The following is an 18,370-nucleotide window of genomic DNA, read 5'->3' as shown; positions in this document are numbered from 1 at the left end:
TAGTTAGTTTAAGAAATTTAAGTGTTTTTTTGTTCTGATCAGGTTGTGGTCCGAGCGTTGAGTCGAGGGTATCGGTAATGTTGAGGTCCATTCGCTCCTGGTCGTAAACGTGACATTCGGTCAAGATGTGTTTGACGGTGAGATGTTGGCCGCAGGCTTCACAGGAGGGGGGTTCATCGTTAGACATGAGATATCCGTGGGTAAGTCTAGTATGTCCTATTCTTAAACGATTTAAGGCGGTTTCTTCTTTTCGATTGAGGTTGGGATTATCCCATCTGAAAGTTGTTGCCTTGATCTGGTTTAATTTAGTATTCTGACTATTCCAGGATATGCGCCATTTTTTTCTAATATATTTTTTCATTGAGTTTTTAAAGTCATCGTAGGTTATGAAATCTAGTCGTGGCGTGTTCGTGTCGGAGATGGCCATATTGGCATATGTATCCGCGGTTTCGTTACCTGGGATACCGGTATGCCCTGGAATCCATGTTAGTATAATTTGTTTTTTTTTTTTGTTTAGCTTCGTCAATTTTATTTTGGATGAGTATGGCAATGTCACCGGGGTTGGTTTTGTTTTTAACACTGTTTATGGCGCTGAGGGAATCACTAAGAATTAAAAAATTGGTGTGTGGTGAGGTGTTTATTACTTCTAGGGCTTTTAGAATTGCCAGAGCTTCAAGTTTAGATTTATAGTAATGACTAATGACGAAAGACAACATTCGGAAACAAAAGTATACACAATACACGTGTTGATTATACACATAGAGAAATTCCAAGAAACGACCATTATTAGACATTAATAGTTTAATACTGTTTCTGTCAAATTGTCCTATGATTTTTAGAAACAATAAATCATGTTTCCAATTTTAACTGACGCTCATATAGTGTATTTTCAGTATACAATAGTAACAAAAAATAACTACATTGGTACAAAAATGTATTCTAATATGATGAATTATTGACGAGTACCTATATATATATGTAATTATCATGTTTTATTTACAATAAAATAATTTCATAGATACAATAATTTTTGTATAGGTACTTCTCCCATATTTCTCTATTCTCTATGGTTATAGTTATAAAGCCCTTTAGATCGCGAGGCCCTTTGAGGTGTGAGACCGTGGGCAATGGCCCACACCACCCATGCCATGCCTAATATAATTATAATAGAGTACTTATAAATATTTAGTTGGTGTCTATGATTTCGTTAAAAATTATAAAAAAATTTTAAGTAAATAAATTAAAGTTTGAATTTTATAACCTACTATACTTATCAATAACTTAGCCAATAGCCAGGATATTTCTTTAGATGTTTCTGATATTGTGTTTAGGTAAATAGAGTTGGTTTAACTAGTCTTCCATAAGGTTAGCATACTGATGCAAAAGCTATATTTTAGGTTTCGGTTTTTGAGCGCTTATACAAATTTGTATTTGTACACTTGCATAGATCATAGAAATCATTTTTTAATTTTCTTAAAATAATATATAGCATAACCATCTCCCCTATCTACCAGCCACCCCACTGACGTGTATAATATATTTGAACTGCAAATTAGCAGAAATGTATAGGTTAGGTTAGGTATAGGTATATACAACTATGCATTATGTAAACGGAGATATATTATTATATAACATGAGAAATATACGCGAAGTAAAAAATACAGGTAAACAGTAGTTTTTGAAACTAGCTCCTCGTAATCAATACTTAAGAGAACCATAAAATGGTTATAAATATACATAAAATAAATAAATAAATTTCTTTCGACCGAAATATGAAGTCAGAAAATAGATATTCCTTGAGTTCATTTATTGAACATTTAAAATTAAAATTGTAGTTTTTGAGTTTCGTGATCATCAACAACATTAATTGTCATTAATCTGTCAACGAATAGAATCACGTCACATAGGCGCCCGCAGACATTTTTCTAGGGGGGGGGGGGGCAATGATAGGATTTGAGGATAAATATTATAATTTTACTAGGTGTTTTAAAATAATAACCTTTTTTATTATACTCGTATACAATATAAAAATAATATTTTTAAAAAGCCAGGGGGGAAAATGCCCCAGCTTGCCCCTCCCCTGCGGGTGCCTATGTCACGTCACATCGTACATTGTCGGCAAAATTGTATTGGTTGCGTCATGGCACGTTAAAATATCGAGTAATGCAATAAATGTTTTGTCGATAGTTATTACGTGCGACAAATAAGGGACCCCCCCATTCGATATAGGTTTAATGTGATAGAAAATCTAAGTGATTTTTTCTTAAGTGATCAAAGTGTTTTCTTAAAATTCCATCTCTAGAAATATTCACTAAACAATATAATCGATTTTTTTTTTATAAAAATACATTTTGCTGCGAAGGTATTTTGAATTTTTTCCTGTAATACTTAATACACGTTTCGAATTGGTTCAAGTTTAGTAAAGATAAAAGGTCACCTTTAACAATTAACATTATGTGAGTGTATAAAGAACAAATTAACAAAAAGCATTAAGTATTTTTTTTTACAACATTTTAGTAGGTACCTATACTCTTGATACGCACATAAATGAGTAGTCTAAGTTTTTAATTAACGTTACCACTTTCAATGTTAAACGTTAAGGAAATTCTTTCTTGCCGTTTTGAGTTTTATTATGTTTTAAAATATGAGGTTTAATTTTGTAAAAATGAAGAAAAAAACTCAATATTACTGTGTTTGAAATGCTTACAAAATATAGTTTATTATTTGAGATAGTGAGATGATTGGTTTTAATAAAATTGTGCTTTGTGGTAAAAAATTGAATATAGTTAATAATTTGGACATTCAAAATTATATAAAATTATTATAGAATTAAAAAAATGTTTACTAATTAATTTTATTCGATTATGTTTAATATCACAAAGTAGATGAAAAAAAATGAAATTATTTTCAACAACTCTTAATCCTTATTACAGTTCACACAGTTTTTTTTTTAAATTGATAAAACCGATAAAAGTTACACATTGAAATACAATTTATATAAAAAAAAATATTCATTTCCGACGAATGGTATAGTTAATAAAAACTATATTTCTAAGGTTAGTACTATCTAGTTATACTATATTTTTTTTTTTTTTTTTTTTATTTTGAGGTAAAGGTTTCAACATCAAAAGGTTATTAGCCTAAAGTTATAACATTAGTGTACAAGATAATATAATATATACAGATATTTACAATTTTACAATTTATGTGCAAGATGGATATGATGAAAATATTTGTAGATAGCTTCGGTGTTTTCTTCACTGAGGGCGAGTTGAAGGGATGATGGAATCTTGAAGATTTTCCGAGCTAGGGAGTATTTTGGGCATCTTGTTACGATGTGTTCGATCGATAAAGTCACGTTGCATATGGTGCATACTGGAGCAGGTTCCTTAGTGATGAGGAATGAGTGGGTGAGGTGGGTGTGGCCTATTCTGGCTCGGGTAACGATGACTTCGTCTCTTCGATTAAGGCTACCGGAAAATTTCCATTTTTTGATGAGAGGCTTGATGATTCTTAATTTATTTGATAGGGGAACGTTGGACCAGTTTTTCTGCCATGTCTCTAATATTTTGAGGTTAATGATATTGAGTGACTCTGAGGATGTGGTTAGGTTTAGTTTTGGAGTACTCTGGTGAAGTGAAGCTTCGTTTGCAAGTTTGTCTGCTGTTTCGTTGCCAGAAATGCCGACGTGGGACGGGACCCACATGAAAGTGAATGTTTTATTTGATGTTGTTATCAGTTCCTGGATATGTTGGACTAGTTCATTTGTAGAGTAGGGATCTAAAATTGATATTAAAGCACTTAGAGAGTCACTGATGATAATGAAAGAGTCCGGAATGGAGGAGGAGGCGATTTTCAGAGCTTCGAGAATGGCGTAGGTTTCCGCTGTGTAGATGCTGGTGCTGGGAGGGAGAGCAAATTTGTGGTGTTCGTGTCTTAGAACTACCGCAAAGCCCACACCGTTGGGATTTTTAGAGGCGTCAGTGTATACAGGTGTACTACTAGGGTATTGTTGAGACATTATTTCTGAGAAGAGATTACGGATGATAGTGCTGTCAGTGGAGTGTTTGCAATGATTGGTAAGTTGAGTATTGATATGAGGCGACCACATCCATGGTGGCGATGAAAGTTGTATTTTGCTCATCGATTGTGTATGGAGGCCAATATTTGTACTGATCGTTTTGAAATGTTCAAAAATTGTGTTTCTGTTGTTGGAAGGGCTAGTAGCAAGGGGATTATGGAGGATCTTGTTGGATATATGATTAGGCAAGCTTTTGATTCTTAATATGTATTTGAGTATAAGGCTATGGCGTCTTAGTTCGAGGGGGAGTTCACCAGCGTTGCATAAAATGCTGACTACCGGGCTGGTTCTAAAGGCTCCACTATATTTTTAATTGTCATTATATACACTGAAGAAATAAGTGTAAAACTTATATTATAGTCGATTGTGTTAAAAAATTATTTTTTGACATAGGTACTTTAATATTATGTTTATATCCGAACGAAGTTTTTGAAATAATCCAATATTTTGTTTCTGCTAAAATATTATATTTGATAGTATTTTAACAAATGTGCCTAACTCAGTATTATCGTATAACGTATAACTGATTCATATTAAAATTAAATCATATCTAATAAAAATAATATATTTGAAAAATAATCTATAGTGTATATTATTATTGCAAATAGATAAATATCTACAATCAAAAAAGTATTATTATTTTATCTTAATCCCTAGGTATATTTAATGCAACGTAATATGTGATATTAACGGAGCAAATTTTAACGATTTGAGTTAAAATGTATAGTCTTAAACGGCGGTCCTATAAACATAAATTACTGTTGGAGCATATAACGACAGCGATAGGCTTTTAATGGTCCGTTTTTCATTGTTTTTCCGGAATCGTGCAGCTCCGGTTTTTGTGAACTGTGGCCCACATATAATCGGGCGTTAACGTTCTTATATAAAATTACTCGCTTATGAGAAATTCCGAAGAGTATTTTCAGTTGTTTCAAAGGCCTACCGTTTTGTATCACACACACAGACATATATATATAATAAATATACTTATATTGCACAGAACGTCTGTGATATAAATTTCGAATGCCAACCGTATGGCTTAGCGGATGATACTGCTTTAAAGGGTCTTAAATTTATGTGTTTTTAAGTCGATACTTGTTTGTACAGATGATTTGTACGTTTAGCTGTGTTGGATAGAACATGGGAAAATATAAATGGTACTAAACTAACCGAATTGATCTGTCGTTAACGTATTTTATCCTGCAGTGATAATTAATATTGAAATGAAAATGCAATATTTTAACTGCAAACGTTTATTATTTTTAAATCTGTGTTTGTTAGATTGGATTAAAAAAAACCAGATAATTGGATGTTACTCTGTTGTTCAGCAGGTTAAAAGTGGGTCACTGCAATGGATAGTCTTAAATTTGATTTCAATGATATAATATCATTATATAGGGGAAAAGAGTTTTAGCGAAGATGGTTTTTTGGTCTAGGAAGTGTTCTATGGTGATACAAACTTCTGTTTTTCGAATTAAATCACACTTTTTTACTTTGCATTATTTAGTGGATAATTTTTTTTAAAGTTTTATGAACCAAATTCAAAATTCAAATGAGTAATTTCTTAATTATTAAAATGTTTGTACTAAGGATAATAGTTCTTAAAAATAGTTTCACAACAATTTAAAATAGCTATAAAATTTGATATAGTACTTATTATACTTTGGCTTTTTAAATAAAAAATTTCAAATCAATATAGCCACCATATCTTATGAACCTGTTATCATGGACTTTATATATCCTTAGAACACAAATTTAAATAACTCAAAAACTAGTCAAATATGTCACTGCATATATTTCTCCGATTAGTTTACATATATATATATTTGTTTTTTTAGTACGCAGGTGATTTTATCATTAAATTAGATTATAAATATCATAAAAATGCTATTTGTGTAAGCATGAATACTGATCACTAAAAAATTGAAAAATATATAGACACAAATATTTATATTGAAAATTAAATTGAATAACTTAGTTTATTTGTTAGTTGATGTAAAGTAGCGTTAAAATATCTACACACAAACACCATCGATTATTTAAGTGTTTGTGTGAAAATATCAATGTAAATTACGATTAAAAATATTTATTTAGATTTAAATCAGAGTAAATACATCGGATTCTACCACTTCATATTAAATCATTGGTTTTTTTTTTAGTTTTGAATGATTACCGTGTTTACTTATTGTGCTTTAGAGACTTTAGTGCATACTGCATAGGTTGCAAATAAAAAAATTTAAATAAAATATATAAATTAATATTAAGACTTAATTTCATAATATATTCTGAGATATCTAATATTAATTTATTATGTGTATTTTTATATCATTAATATGGTTATCTCAGTCGTCAGCAGGCTGTCGTAGTGCACGGTTGTGTACCACATCGGTATGTACGGTAATTAGATGGTTGATAGGCTCATCAAAGCTGCCTCTAATAAAATTCTTCCTCCCCTCGCTTAGTTATCTTGGACCAACCTTACACCTTTATTACGTCGTCACATTTCATTTCTTTGGTCCAACTACTGGAATAACTTACCCGCTCACTTTGCTTCTAAATATAAAACTATTGTCCCTTTCATCTCTAATAAAAAACTTGGTTCTATAACTTAGACCTACCAAGATCTATCATTGTGCGTTTTAATCGTTTCCGCGTGGGCCACTCGCTCCTTCCTGATCATGCTTATAAACTTTGCCTAAACGATTCTCCCCTCTGCACACTACACTTTTCTGAAAGCGTCTGCGACATTTCTCATTTATTATTTGATTGTCCTTAACTATATACCAAGTGTATGTCATTATTCAATCATGTTAAGGCTCTAAACATCCCTCCCAATCTCCCTTCATAGCTCAATACCCGATCCGAAATGGTCATTAAAAAAATTATGAATTTATTACTAGATTTATAATTCAGTTTGGTTTATATTATTTCGCATTATGTTAATTAAGTAATATTATATATTTCTTATTGTTAAATTATCATTATATATTGTTTTTTCTTTTTGTTATTGTATAACAATGTATTAATGGATAATTGTTGAGCTATCATAGTTTTGTACTAAAACCTAATAATAATAAAAAAAATATGATTATCTGTTTAATATTACACGTTTGCCAAATATTAATTGTCTACAAAGGTGGATTAAATATTTGTTATAGGATATATATGTAACATACAATTAATGATTACTGGCTCACATTTTTAATATTTTAATAGTTTACTCACGTATATAATCAAGTAACAGTTTAAACAGTTATTAGAATAATTGTATGTTGAAAGGTTGTAACTTGTAATTATATCATACATAATAATAATAACGCATATTCACATATACATTAGAAATACAGTACAAAAAAAATCCACCGTCAAAAGTCACGACTGTTTTAAATTGTTAATTCTTAACTTAAATATATAATTGTATTAAAAGCATTATGAACAAGTTCAAAGAGATATTTTAAATTTAAATGCCTCAATATCATTCCACGAAATCAACATAAAAACAATTTGTCAGTCAAGTACTTTTTCAGTTACCTTGGTTTATTTTTTGGGTAGTATAATCTTCTTAAGTATAGACACTATAAAGAAGATAAATATGTATATCCGAATACATCTTCGTCAAACATTTTATTGTGATAAAATTTTCATCAGCAAATTTTTATGAATATGATATAATATATTATCAGAGAGATTTTTATTTATTTAACAGAAGGAGTATTTTTACGATTTTGTTTGACTTTGTTTCGATTGTAATTGAAGTATAATATCATTAAAAATTTTTAGATTTTTATTCTACGAAAAATTCTTAATAAAACATCACGTTTATGTTCATACTAGTTCATAATTATATCATCGTAGTGTGATTTAAAGCCAATTTATTGTTCTATCAAACCAATAAATAATAAAACTGTTTCAAACTAACTTATATAATAAATAATAATTGAGCCCAGCACAACAGTAATACCTATACGTTTTCAAAACATCCAGGTGGCTGGGATTATGTATAAACGGTTAATATAGTAGTAGCATTTAGTAGTAAATACAATAGACATATATTTGTCAGAGAAAAACCATATCATGGTTGTAAACAGTGGCGGCTCGAAGGAAGTATATTTGAATCATGTGATTAACACAAATATTAATGGGTGGGTGGGTGGGTCTTATGGTTGGAAAAGTGGACTGGACAATTTTTGCAGGTTGGTAATTTAAATATTAAATAATAAATAATAAATAATATATAGGCGTAATGTGTACTCAGTAGATAATGTACCTACAGTAATAAGTAGGTAAAAACTAATAACTATATTTTAGGGTGGGTGGTGTAAAAATATTAAACGTGATTCGAGGGAAAAAAAGTTCAAGCCGCCACTGGTTGTAAATATGTACCTACACTTATATGCACTATTAATGCAAAAAATATTTAAATGGTTAAATGGCTAATAATGGTAAATAATAATTGATAGTATCTATTACAGAAGGCAAGTTGAATAAAAAAAAGTTAGACATTAGATTTTCTGAACTAATTTAAAATTACATCTGCCTCTTTAGTGTAGTAAGTCTAAATAGACCATCATGGTCGGAGATATATTATATTATAAATGTTAACAAATGTTTTGATATTTTCATTCATAAAATTTTGCATGCGATTAATACATCTACGACTTTTAAAAAGGCCAATGCGAAAAATAAGCATATACAAGAGTGGATGACAATGTGTCTGCTGTGTTCAGTGCGTAGAAAACAGGCTTTATCTTTACAATTCAAAAAACAACCCAATAATGATAAATTACGTTCGTATTATGTTAATTTTTATAAGAAAAAATTTAATGATATCTCCTATAGTCCAAAATTAACTTGGAAATTAATAACAGAGCTCACTTTGGCAAAAAATAAAAATGGTGATAATATTAAATTATTAATGCATAAAAATGAATATATAATTCCTTCAGAGGATCCAGTCAAAATATCAAATGTTTTTAATACGTTTTTTACAAATATTGGTATTAACCTTGCAAGTAAAATAAAAATTCTAATCAAAATTTTGTTGAAACTAATGCAGGTGTAGATTTTGATATGTATTTTAATGAGGAAATTAACAAGCCTGAAATTCTAAAAATTCTAAATAATTTAAAAGATAATACTGCAGCAGGTTTTGACGGAATATCGGTGAAAACAATAAAGTCTATAGCTGTGAATATTATTGAACCATTAATATATATTTATAACTTAAGTATTTCCAAGTGTACTTTTCCATATTAACTTAAAATAGCAATTATTAAACCACTATTCAAACACGGAGATGCTACTAATATAAATAATTATAGACCGATTTCTATGATAAGCAATTTTGCAAAAATACTAGAAAAAATAATAAAAATGAAATTGATAGTTTACTTAGAAAAAAATAAATTGTTTGGTTTGGTTTTAGACCTGGATTGAGCACTGAAAATGCATTGTACAGTGCCAGTAATTTAATTTATAATGCACTTGACAATAGTAAAAAAACAATGGCAATATTTTTAGACTTAGCGAAAACATTTGATACGGTAAATCATAATGAGCTTTGCAACATTTTGCCAAGTTTTGGTCTAAAGAATAACAGTTTTAAATGGTTTAAGAATTATTTAGAAAACCGAAAACAATTAGTTCAAACCAATGACAGTAAAGGTGATTAAATGAATATTCAATGTGGAGTACCATAAGGTAGCGTCTTAGGCCCTCTACTGTTCATATTATATACATAAACTTTATATGTAATCTAAAAATTGATGGACAGATTGTGACTTATGCTGACGATACTTGTGTATTGTTTTCTGGGGATTCATGGGATGAAGTTCGCTCAAAAGCAACAAAAGAATATAAAAAAGTAATTAAATATCTTAATCATAAGAAACTCTCAATAAATTATCAAAAAACTAATTATATAAACTTTTCAATTAATAAAGATGAAAACCATTATGATGAATTAAAAATCTGTTTCTGTGAGAATGAAGATAGTTGTAATACAACTTTATGTCAAACAATATATAAGGTCTCTAGTATAACTTTTGACGAACACATTAAATTACACACCAATAATATTGTAATACGTATGCGTACATTAACTTTTAGTTTTTCCAAACTACGGAAGTATTTAACTGTGCAAACTACGCGTATAATTTATCTATCTTTATTCCAATCAATATTTCAATATGGTTTATTGGTCTGGGGAGGTCTAAATGAGTTTGCGGTTAGACCTTTAAAAATGTTACAAAGAAAGATTATTAGGATCTGTTTATGCAAAAATGATTTAGTAGGCTCTATAGGAGATAATTTTAAACTGTTCAGAGTGCGTTACCATTCGAGAGTGTATATAAGAAGGTAACTATTCTATATGTAATACAAAATTATGAAACATTTGTAGATATAGAAAATATAGGGAAAAAAAGAGAAGTAAGAGAATTTGATGTGAATATAACTTATTACAAAAAAGCATTTGGCCAAAAATGTATTAATTATTTAGGTCCGAAATATTTTAATTTAATGCCACTACATTTAAAAAAACTCATTTACTCTACATCTGGGAATCTTAAAATTTCAAGTATAAAAAAGCAAATTAACTTATGGTTATTTTCTCTATTAAGTGTATAAAGATTAAAATGCAACATTATTTAATTTATTTCACATACTTTTTCTTGTTTCTATATGTAATAATCTTAGATTTAATTTTAACATTTAATAGTGACCTATATAAATTTGTGTCTATCATTATATAATGTAACTCTCTACCTCCATCACAAGCATATGCTTAAGAGAGGTCGATAATTTATTTTAAAATTTAATCTTAATGTTATTATTTACTTGTATTATAAATGTTTTCTTTACAATAAATTCTTTCAAAAAAAAAAATCACATACCAAATAGAAAACACTTACTAGTATACTGAAGTGCCTAAAATTCATAATTTTTGAACTCTTATTAGTTTGATTTATGTTAATGAGTAAAATAAGACTATATAGGAAATTATATCAATATAAAAATACATTAACAGTATCTCTCTAATACATTTTTTATTTATATTTAAATGTTAAATAAGATATGACTGATTAATGATTATTCATCTATAACTGGGCTAAGTGGTCGATGGATAATTTTATTAGATGGATACATCAAAAATAATATTTTTTAATCTATCATTAAATTGATAAACACTTATATTATACTTATGTCTTATATTATATATTGCATACATATTTTAAACTCATGTTAATTATTTTATTTTATTTTAAAGTTCTTTAAAATAAGTTAATCAACTAGTTGTATAAAATTTTGGTGGAATTGTCTATATTCCATAAATAATAATGGCGAATATGATAGGTGTATGGTATTGATACCTGATGGCTGATGCTAATTGAATAAAATAGTTGAATAATTAATATTAAACCGTTTACATAAATTTTCCAAGTACCGAGGACTATGATATAATTAACTAAAAGCGACTAGAAGGCGAGGAAGTAGAAATGGTATTGCTAATATCTCTTGCCATTCAATACTATCGTACTGTTCCTTTTATAATTGGAAATATGAAACTATCAAACACCTGTGTTGGCAGATTTATTTTCATACATTTAAATGTATAATGCACAGTACCTGCCCTTATGTATGTAAATGTGTGCAATTTGTCAAATAGTCTATCATTTCACATTCACGTAATATATTGCGTAGTTATACAATTAACATATTTTGGTTTTGTTTGTTTTACTTGAATTTGTTTTATAGAAATATTATACGAAAATAACATTATTAGTTGTCACTGATCATCATATTATATTTCTTTCACGCCCCCCCCCCACACGTTTTCTTCAACCCTACTATTTGTGGTCCACAAATAATATTTCTATACCAGTTCATTACATATCAATAAACTGAACAAATGTACCTATAAACTCCAAATAATTAATTTATTGAATAAAATAAAATACTTAAATAAAAACTCAAGTCAAATATTTCTAAACATACGATAAAATATGTAAAGTCACATTGCAACAATGTTTAAATTGTATAAAAGTTTCACATATATTATAGGAACATAGGGCATAAAGGTTTAAAATTGAAATAAATTACAAGGTTATAATTTTACAAACAGTATTTATTATTATTTTTTTTTTGTAAGGAGAACCCGCGGCAACATAGGCCATTGGGTGTGGGGTGGTACGGTAGGGGTTATTTTTGTATGTTTTTTTGTAGGTTTTTAAGTGGGTAGGGTTGTAACACGTGTTTGTGTATATGTGGCAAGGATATGCTGCTAAAAATCCCGGGTGGTCACCCATCCGGGAGCTAGCAACTGCGGCCGGTACGTACGCTCAGTGCGTTTCCGCAGATTGAGCGTACGACCGCGCCTCACCAAGCCACTAAACAGTATTTAATATATTATTATTTTATGTAAATATTTTAATTGCTATAAATTCACATAATTTATTTCTTAAAAGTAACATGTTATTGTTTAAAAATGGTTTTATTATCTCAGGCAATGTATAATAATAAAGCGGACAATTTTTTTAATCTCGCAAATAAATACTAAGATCTTTGATTGCAATCTTGAGATTTAGTTTATTTAAATAGTATAAATAAATATTTTTTTAGATTAAAATAAATATTGTTGTAAATACGCTGCTCTTTAGAGTTTTTGTTGGTGATATGAATGTAACTCGGTGTCATTTGTGATCAATAAATCATGTCTTAAAACTTAATCCGACACCGTCGACATGCATTTAAAATTTCTATAGTTAATTTTAAGTTTAAATTTTGCTTTAATTATATCTTATATCTTTGGTGATAACATAAATACATAATATACTATAGTAAATACGTATAAAATGGAAATTTATATGTGACTTTCATCATAACATCATCATAATAAATAGATCATTGGTATAAGTGTTTGTAAAAAATCAAAAAGTAGACTCTGCAGCATTTTTAAAAAAAGCTCAATCATTCTGATAAATTAGAATTTTAACTATTGATGTTTCATCAATCATTTATTTGAAAATTAAAACGAAAAATGGTAAAATTAATTATTATTTATTTTTAATAAAATGCATCCCCAATATTTATAGATAGGATGTGTTAAAAATAAAAGTAAAAAATAAATGTCATCAATTTATGTTCAACCTTAATGTCCATATGTTGCATAATATATTTGTCTTTTGATGGACACTTTTAATTGATCTTTAAATTTTTAATGCCATTTTTAAACGTTAATTATTTGACAACAATTTTACAAAAAAGTCACTTGAATTAGTTTTGAAATAAACGACATACGGTCAATTTGCACATATGTGTATAATTATTTTTAGATTATAATTTAAAAAAAATGTTTTACCAAATTGTTAACCATAAATTACATTAGTTTTCTTTTGACAGGTTGGCAATTGAAATTAATTGAACTTTTTTCTCGTTGTCTTTTGTTATGTAATGTTTGTCGATAATCTGTGTAAAATAATGACCTGAAAATTGCCGTGCGTTTAACGCTATAACAAATTAAGTAGTTTAAACTATTGTAAAAACAAAATTATGTTTTATTTTATAAACGAATAATATCAGGAACGTCCGGAGGATACGAAACGAAGAATCCATTAGCGGGAGAGTAAAGTTGAACGATCGTAAACAGCCTGCAAAACTCGAAAAACAAAAACCAATTTTGGACAAAACTATATGTATATATAAATCATCTTCGAACGGTTTTCGCATCGCTTCCGCGGGTAGATGTAGGGAACGAGGGAGTAATTTCTGTAATCACAAAAATCACGTGCGTCCCTTGGCACGTACTTTTTCCGACTTGACCTGATCTGATCCGAGCCAACCTGACCCGATCCCAGAGTGGAACTATAAAAATATGGTTTATTTTTGTTATAAAAGTCATAACGATAGAAGTTTTTAATTAATCGTTGTTTTCTTCTCTGCTGGGTACTTAAAAGTTAGTTTAGTTTACTCGGATTATGTACCATGATAGATCAACTTAGAATAATGTATATATATTGTTATTCTGAAAGAACTATTTTAGACATTATGTACCAAACGACAAGTTAAAATGTATACGATACAACACCACTATTAATAGTAGAGCTTCTCATCACATTTCAATGGGCCATTCGTACCTACCACTTAATATTGGTGGCGGTCTTTGGAAAAAATTAATATTACTATTGCTTTGATAATAATATTGATGAAAAGGCCACAAATTCTGTGATTCGAATATTTTTAAACAAGAGTACTGCCTTCGTTCCCTCATTCCACATTGAACCGACTTCACAATTCTCATGTTTGTGGTTTTTCGTTACAGGTGGTTCAACGAATGACGCGAAATGACCGGTAGAGGACCGTTTTCTGGACTTGCGGGCGAACACGTGCGCAGGGCTTCAGGTGGACGGTAAAATACTCAAAAATCCGAACCGAAACGATCGGAAACTAAAATCGAACCGACGCCGGACGCGGTACCGACTCGCTCAGGGTCAGAGTGATTTGCCGGCCGGCACCGTTATGTTCAACCCGCCCAAACTTCACAATCACGACTGGTTCATGACCATGGTAAACACGCTGATCGAGACGTCGGTGAAAGGCGGTGGTGGTGGTGACTACGACGACGGTTACGGTGACCACGGTTGGTCCGGTATCTACGGCCCAAACGGCACTTTCGACGGGGGTGGTGATGATCAAAGCGGCGGCGGCGGTCCGTTTAACATCACCATCAAGCGGACACTGGACGCGATATTCGATAACCAGCTAAACGTGGACAAGGTGTTGGTGCTATACCTAGAGGTGGCCATCGTGGTCGCATACGGCGTGCTTTTCGTCATCGGGTTAGTGTCCAACGGGCTGGTGTGCTTCGTCGTGTTCCGACAGTGTGGTAAGAAGAACGTGCCCAGCCAGGGACCATCGCCCCGCAACCTGTACATCGTTAACCTGGCGTTCGCCGACATCATCATGTGTGTGGTGTGCATGCCATTCACGCTGTGGGCACTCATGTCCCGCCGCTGGACGTGGGGCCTGATCATGTGCAAGACGGTTCCAGCCGCTCAGGGTGCCAACATAACCGTTTCTGCGTGCACCATAACCGCCATCGCTCTAGACAGGTATGTCATACGTCATTACAGTAGCTTATATTATCATTACAGCATAATAATAATAATAAGTCTATCGCAATATTACAATTTTTTACATCAAAATTTACAATTATAAATACAATATTGCTGCGCCCCCCGGTCAGCAGAGAGCTTGTGCTTGGGGAGCAGTTCTTAATAGTTAAAAGAATAGAAAAGAGAACTGCAATGATAAAAAATTGGTATAATACATTTTTATTTTTATATATTACCTCTCCAATCCTTGAATTGACTTCCCAATTGAAACCGCGGTTAGCGCCTGAGGTGCAAGGTGAGGTAACCAACTTGTATTTTAAAATAATAAAACTTTTTTCTTTGGTCTATTAACATTACTTTTATTTAAGTTATTTCTAACGCACATTAACATAGGTATACTTTTAACAACTTATTAATTTATTTTTTATACACATATACCTATATATATTTAACTTTAACAATATTAAATCTTTCTGTATAGACGATATGCGTAGTTTTTACATTCGCTTATCTATACCAAAAGAACGATGACGACACGTCTGGCGCAGTGACTAAAAACGGAGCTCCTTATATTTAATGTATTGTATGTGTGTGTACGTGTATATGTGTGTATGTATGTGTCCTATCCTATCCTTAATGGCTAAAAATTATTATTATATATATTGAATTTAAAAAGATATGATGGCTTAAGTGCACATCATTACAGAACAATATAATAGAATGAAATTTGGTATGAATAAATAAATAGTGTCTAATAATATATATTATATTTATAACGATATTGTACCCACTGAACTAAGTATTTAAGTTAGTAAAAACTAATATATAATTTCTTATGTTTTTATTTATAACGATTATAAATTTATAAATGTATTTGAAAATATTATTAACTAATACGTATTATATTATCAAATCATTGGTACAAATAAAACGAAATATTTAATGTCCTAATTTCCTATAGATAACAATAGATATTTATATTAAATTCCCAATATTTGTACCTGTATATGATATATTTAAAACGGTTTTTAGCAAAATACACATAACTTTATAAGAATGTAGTATGGGTACATACATTATAGTATAAGTATATTAAGTATCAAACTATCAAATAATAGTTAGTAAGTAGCTAAAAATAAAATTTACTTTTATCGTGTTTTAAATTTAAATTTAACTAATAAATGTAACTAATCTTGTTTATTTTTTTCACTTATATTTGAGTTTCTTATAAAATACAAGTATTTTCCACCTAAAAAATGAGCAACAGATTTTTATAAATAATTTTCACGTATAATGTAATTACTAAGGGTCTTTGTTCATACTTATAGTATTTGACGGTTTTTTGAATGGCTTGTCTTCGAAATTTGTATCTTTTGGTGTAACTAGAATAAACATCCGTAAGTAACTTTCATAACTAAATAAAAACATAAAGTGACGTGTGACGAACAAGTAACTACTTATCTTATTAACAGCCATATAGTTTCAAAAATTATTTTCTTTTACTTTTCCCCAAACCATATTTTTTTATCCAATATATTGTGATTGAAAATTAATGATTTAAAATACTTCAGTCATACTACATAGATTGGATGGTTCCGATTCAGCCCGAATTATAATGTGTTAAATTCTTATGACCTGTTTCTCAGCCAAGAAGACTTAAAGGAAATTATATAACGGTTTGTTTAAATAAATTCTGAGTATATACTCGATGAATAAAATATAAAGTAATATCTAAGACGCAACAATTTAGAATTCTTTCGACAAACAAATATATATTGACACCTGGACATTCAATTGCAGTTTTTTTTTTGTACGTCTGATAATATTGAATAATATTATATAAAAAACGACTAACGGCTCTTGCATTCTTTGCTAAATTGACTTGTATTATATACCATTATAATCATATACTGTACACACAAATAGTTCTAATGTGGATCAAATAAGCCTTACCATCTTTGGAGTTTTGGAGTTTTTATGTGAGGAAAAACTAAGGATTTTTACATCAATATTCATTTGGTATATAAAAATATTGACGCCCGATTGATTTTTTAATTTGTTATAACAAGTAACAATACTTATTACGCATATTGTATACAAGAGGGGAGTGATTTTAATTTATTGTAAAATTATACTTATATTATATTACTATATTTATTGTATTGCTAATTTTTGTTATTAATTAGACTTTATATTTTTCTTAAAACCAAACGCAATTTAAATATTTTTTCAAAAAATATCTAAATAAATAATAAGCAGAATTTAAATTGAAAACAAACCATTAGTGCAGCTGAGATATCATATAATTATTAATGCTTTATAGTTGTGTTATACAAATCCTACTTAAATACTCATTGTAGAATTAAATACCCCATTTTTATTTTTTAATATACATACAAATTACTTGGCATACATATCATAAACTAAATATTTATTATACTTTTTTTCTTCATTGTCTAAACCATTTTTGAAATATCTGCTTTTTACAAATATTGTTTATGTCAAACAATTTCGTTACTTTGCAATTTGCAATACCTAGCAAAAGCTTTTATTATTTGAAGTGGTTATTGCTTTTAACTGTAACGACAGACAAAATATAAAATTTGATGAATGAACCGTCGATACTATTGTTATAATTTTGTGATGAAATGTACCCGTGATAAAAACATGTTAAAAAAAAATAGTATGAATGAATATAAAATTAAATAAAATTAAAGTCAAATATAGATATATTTAATTATCAAGTCAATAAATAATTATCAGTAGGTATTTTGTGTCAAAAATAAATGGAAAGATCCATACGTATATAAAAAATTTTATTTCGTTTACATTTTGAAATAATATTACTGAATTGAAAACGGATATTGTAAATGTATTATAAATATTAAAATGAAAGTTAAATAAAATAAAATAGTACAATGTAGCGATAAGCAGTTGACAGTTGTCCCTCTAAATCAGTGTTTCTCAACCTTTTTTAAGTTACCGCCCCCTTGAGTGTCAAAAATTTTTTTAACGGCCCCTACAATGTGAGAATTCCATAATAAGGGTTAGGTTAAGGGTATTTGGAAAATTTAAAAGAAAAAATTGAAATTATCTAATAACTCATGTTTTTATTTATTTTTTATATTTGATATATTTTTATTTATAGTTCTAGTATTATGTTAAGTTATTGTGTATT

The 18,370-nt window shown here is 29.4% G+C and overlaps 2 protein-coding genes across 3 annotated transcripts in view; one reads left to right on the top strand and one right to left on the bottom strand.

The window, feature by feature from the left end:
* Positions 1-18,370, top strand: part of LOC149054852 (neuropeptide Y receptor type 6-like) — a 76,641-nt gene that overhangs the window by 23,429 nt on the left and 34,842 nt on the right. The window contains exons 2-3 of one of the 2 annotated variants that reach the window (XM_089229098.1): positions 43-200; positions 14,400-15,189. In XM_089229098.1, coding sequence (XP_089085224.1) covers positions 14,597-15,189 — 593 coding nt within the window. In that variant the 5' untranslated portion in view covers positions 43-200; positions 14,400-14,596. The remainder of the gene's footprint in view (positions 1-42; positions 201-14,399; positions 15,190-18,370) is intronic. The other variant, XM_089229097.1, reaches the window with a different exon arrangement.
* On the bottom strand, positions 3,161-6,761 carry LOC149054853 (uncharacterized). The gene is made up of 2 exons (XM_089228682.1): positions 6,700-6,761; positions 3,161-4,382 (listed from the first exon to the last, which is right to left on the bottom strand). Exons 1-2 carry the CDS (start codon positions 6,759-6,761, stop codon positions 3,197-3,199), a joined length of 1,248 nt encoding a protein of 415 aa, XP_089084808.1. The 3' UTR covers positions 3,161-3,196.

Source organism: Diuraphis noxia, unplaced genomic scaffold, assembly GCF_037042655.1.
Source record: "Diuraphis noxia isolate RWA-SAM2 unplaced genomic scaffold, SU_Dnox_SAM2 contig0005, whole genome shotgun sequence".
Taxonomy (NCBI): Eukaryota; Metazoa; Arthropoda; class Insecta; order Hemiptera; family Aphididae; genus Diuraphis; species Diuraphis noxia.
Note: the sequence above shows the minus strand (reverse complement) of the source record. Positions and strands in the feature narration are given on the sequence as shown.